A 4,604-nucleotide genomic window follows, 5' to 3' on the forward strand; every position below is an offset into this window, starting at 1 on the left:
ACCGCGCCCTAGCTAAGTCCACCCTATCAAATCGTATCCCTTCCTTCTACGAGACATCGAAGAGCTCTGCCGAGCTTCGATCGTCGCTAACTTTCCACAGCCTCCGAGTAGCTTCGACGACGTGTCGAAGCCACCTCGTACCTTCCCTAGCGTTCGTAACCTTTTCCGAAGGCGTTTCTCGTGTTCACTCGAACCGCGGGACACCTTGCTGCTAACTCCCCTCTCACTAGACTATAATCCGTCTCTCTAGTCCCTTTAGGTCGCACCCAGGTTAGGGGTTAGGGTTTCGTAGGTCGTATCATTTCTGGAGCCCACCGCGAGGGTATTTCAGGCAAGAATTCGCCGCTTTCGGGTTTCCGAAAACGTCTCCAGTAGTCACCCGCTTGCAAGCGCGTGAGGCTGCTAGTCGCAGCGCCGGCGAAAACCTCGACAGCTCCTCTCAAACGCACTCGACTCCCTCTCCGACAATTCCCGGTAACTTCGACCGCGACGAAGAAGACGAGATAGACCAAGAACTCCAGGATGACTTCGACGAAGAACCGATCCCTTCGACCGCCGAAGAACGCAATTCGTCCCCCGAGCTTCTAGGCCTCACTACTTCCGACTACGACATTTCGACTCCTGATCTTTTCGAACGATCCAGTTCTTCGCCCAAACCCGAGGATCCCATCCCATCCACTTCGAATCTCGTACTTCCGACTCCGTCTTCTTTTCGCGCCCACGCTCAGCCGCCCATCGCATCCTCTTCGCGACTTTCAATCATACCTTCATCCGACCTGGCACCTCCGCCACCATTAGCACCTTCGAACGCAGCTTCGAACTCCAACTCCGCACCGCCCGCACCTACGATTCCTTCGACTACTACCACGTCCTCTTCGAGCCCAGCTCCTACTACCACTACAAACATGAGTCAGAACACGAACGCACCGTTGATGCCCCCGCGCGGTCATTCGACGGCACCAAGCTTCGACCCGTCGGAAGTCCGTTCGCTTCGGCGTTATTTCCAGGACCTCGAGGCGTTGTTCACCCGGTGTCAGATTACCGACGAAGCAGCCAAGAAACAATGGGCCGTTCGGTACCCTTCGATCGACGTCGCCGACTTGTGGGAAACCATCGAGTCCTTCATCGACGTAGCCAAGAGCTACAACGACTGGAAAGCCGACGTACGAGCACTCTATCCTGGCGCCGACGATACAAGAAAGTGGTCGCTGGCGGACATGGATCAGCTCATCGGAGAACGTGCTCGTATCGGGATTCACAACGCGGCAGATCTAGGCTGCTACTACCGCGACTTCATGGCCATTACGAAACATCTCATCGCACAGCACCGACTCTCCACTATCGAGCAAAGTCGCGCATTTCTTCGAGGATTCCAGCCAGCGTTGCTCACACGGCTCGAGACCCGACTGCATCTCAAGCATCCCGATCACTACGCCGACGATCCATACACCATGGCAGAGATTCACGCGGCGGCTACGTTCATCCTACACAGTACATCGAGCACACCTACAACAGCGGCGAACCAAGCTACCGCTTCGACGTCGAACACTTCGACAACGGTGCCCCCCGGGATGATCAAGACCGAAGACATCTCGATGATCATCGAAAGCCTGTCGAGGACGATCGCAACGCTTATTCAGCCGACGACACACGCTACGCACAACCACGCCCCCGCACCGAGACAACAAGCTGCAGTCCACGTCCATGAGAACAGCGGAGCGGAACAGACGTGCCATTACTGCGGCAATCGTGGCTGCAGGGTAGGCACCTGCGAGTTCGCGGAGATCGACATCCGGGACGGCAAGTGCAAGCGTAACACCGAAGGAAAGATCGTCCTTCCGAACGGAAGTTTCTGCCCCCGCACTATCCCTGGTCTCACAATACGAGATCGAATCTATGAATGGCATAGAAGAAATCTCGCAGCACCAGCCGCTCCGACGATGCTCTTCGAGATCGACGATCGCTCGACTATGCAAACCTTCACGCTCAACACCAGCAGCAGGATTGAGGCGCTCGAGCGAGAACTCCTTCAGCTTCGGAAGCGAAGGGAGGTCTTCGACGGCGTCGAGATTCTACAACGGAAGAAGCCCACGACGCCAGTCGTCACGAGAAGCGCGGAAGCCTCTGGCTCTGGTACATCGAAGGGAGTGGCGGCACCCTCGAGCACTTCGACAAGCACGGCCCCGCCTCCGACGATACCAGCAGCAGCACCCGCGCCGTCTTCCTCCTCGCCTACGCAATCCACGTCTCATCCTATTACTACGTCCGCTCCCCCAGCACCACCAGTACACCCCTTCGCAAATGCTCGTGACGCAACCTACGCCCCGCCGAATGTTCGAAACTTCGCAACTCCGCCGAAGCCCTCGAACGACAAGGGCAAGGAACCAGCGTACAAGACCATCGTCCCCGTTATCCAGCCGAAGCTCGCCGAAGAAATCTTCCAGCGTTCGATGAAGTCGCCGTTCGTCACGCTGACCCCAGAAGAGTTGCTGTCAATCGCGCCCGACGTTCGAAACAAGTACCGCGACGCCGTCACCCCTAAGCGAGTCTCGACGGAACCCGTCGCGTCGGCCCACATTGTAGAAATCGGCGCCGACGAGGTCACAGCCGTCAACCAGCTTTCGTGTTCAGGTGCAACGTTGGAACCCAGTGCTACAATCGTCCCAGACCCATATGAAACATATCTGAAGCACATCCCTCACGGCGAGCACCCCGCAGAGTTCACCGTCGCACGCGATTCGAATGCGATTCGTTCGATCATCGCGTTGGTCGACAACAAGGAGCAAATCGAATGCATCGTCGACCCCGGTTCACAGATCGTCGCCATGTCGGAAGAGGTCTGTCTCGGCCTCAACCTCCTCTTCGATCCTACTATCCAGCTGAACATGCAATCGGCGAACGGAGAGGTGGACCGATCATTAGGACTCATTCGAAATGTTCCCTTCCGCATCGGTGAGATCGTATTGTATCTCCAGGCTCACGTCATTCGAAACGCAGCATACGACATCCTCCTCGGCCGACCCTTCGACGTGCTCACGCAGAGCGTCGTCAAGAACTTCGCCGACGAGAACCAGACCATTACGATCCTCTGTCCGAACACCGGCGAAACCGTCACGATTCCGACGTACGCGCGAGGAAGATCGCGAAGCCGGCAGCATCCTGTTGGGTATCGCAAATCGCATTTTCTAGCTTCGAGGAATTGATTCCCCATGATCAAGGAGAAGCCGCGCTAGTCATCGACTACGATGGGGTAAACCCGAGTATTTCCTTCGTCTCTCCTATTGATTCCTCGATTCCGAACGCTGTTTCGTCACTGTACCTCTCCGCATGCACCTCTGTTTCATCATATTTGCAGTCTCTTTACATTTCGGACAATACAGCTTCTAATGCCGCTCCGTCGAACGCTTCAACGTGGGCTTCGACTCTTCTATTTTCAGCTCTGTTCGCTTCGACTCCACCAGCTCCCGCTCCGACGAAGTCCATCTCACAGTTCTCCAACTCGGTTCTTCCTTTCCCTTCGACGTCGACTTCTACCCCTTCAACGCACAAGATACTCGCCGCAACAAAGAAAAAGTACAAGCCTGTCGCTCTCAAAACTCGACCCGTCCTTGGTGCCGTCCCCAAACAATTTCGAATACTTCGAGACATCAAGGGTGACCCTCTCTCCATCATGCCTAAGCTTTCGACCGACCCTCCGCCGTTCAAACCTACCGGTCGGTACACCCTCGAACGCTTCGAAGCAACCGATAAGCTTCACGACAGCGACTTCCTACTTCCCGAAGAACGTCGAGTCCTCCACCACTTCATGTGCCTGCACAACGAAGCCTTCGCCTGGACCGACGACGAGCACGGATGCTTCAAGCCCGAGTACTTCCCCCCCGTCGATTTCCCCGTCGTTCCTCACACGCCCTGGGTGCAGAAGAATATTCCCATTCCGCCCGGGATCTACAACGAAGTCTGCGCGGTGATCAAGCGAAAGATCGCCGCCGGAGTCTACGAGCCCTCGAACTCGTCGTATCGATCGAGGTGGTTCTGCGTCGTCAAGAAGGACGGTAAATCTCTTCGACTCGTCCATTCCCTCGAGCCCCTCAATGCAGTTACGATCCAACATTCCGGTGTACCACCGACGCCCGAATACCTCGCAGAACAATTCGGAGGAAGACCATGCGGCGGCATGCTCGACCTCTACGTCGGCTACGACGAACGACTCATCGCCGAGTCTTCGAGAGATCTAACGACGTTCCAGACACCCTACGGAGCCATGCGCCTAGTCACACTCCCGATGGGTTGGACAAACTCAGTCCCGATCTTCCACGACGACGTCACCTACATCCTGCAGCCCGAGATCCCGCACGTTACGGTGCCCTACGTCGACGATGTGCCCGTCAAAGGTCCCGAATCCGACTACGACGACGAACGACTCCCTTTGAACCCCGGCATTCGACGCTTCGTATGGGAGCATTTCGAGAACATGAACCGCGTCATCACTCGAATGCGCTACGCCGGAGGTACCTTTTCTGGAGTAAAAAGTATCCTCATTGCTCGAGAATTCATGGTGATCGGACATCGCTGCACTCCTCAGGGACGCCTTCCCGACGACTCTC

At 56.2% G+C, this 4,604-nt stretch overlaps 1 protein-coding gene across 1 annotated transcript; it reads left to right on the top strand.

The window, feature by feature from the left end:
• Nucleotides 1–290: 290 nt before the first annotated feature.
• Nucleotides 291–3,189, top strand: POSPLADRAFT_1136157 (hypothetical protein; the record flags this gene model as incomplete). The annotated part of the gene is made up of 2 exons (XM_024484648.1): nt 291–3,124; nt 3,156–3,189. Coding segments are annotated over 2 exons (2,868 nt in total), but the record flags the coding sequence as incomplete, so codon positions are not given.
• Nucleotides 3,190–4,604: the final 1,415 nt, after the last annotated feature.

Source organism: Postia placenta (genome assembly GCF_002117355.1).
Source record: "Postia placenta MAD-698-R-SB12 unplaced genomic scaffold POSPLAscaffold_3, whole genome shotgun sequence".
In the NCBI taxonomy this organism is placed as follows: domain Eukaryota; kingdom Fungi; phylum Basidiomycota; class Agaricomycetes; order Polyporales; family Adustoporiaceae; genus Rhodonia; species Rhodonia placenta.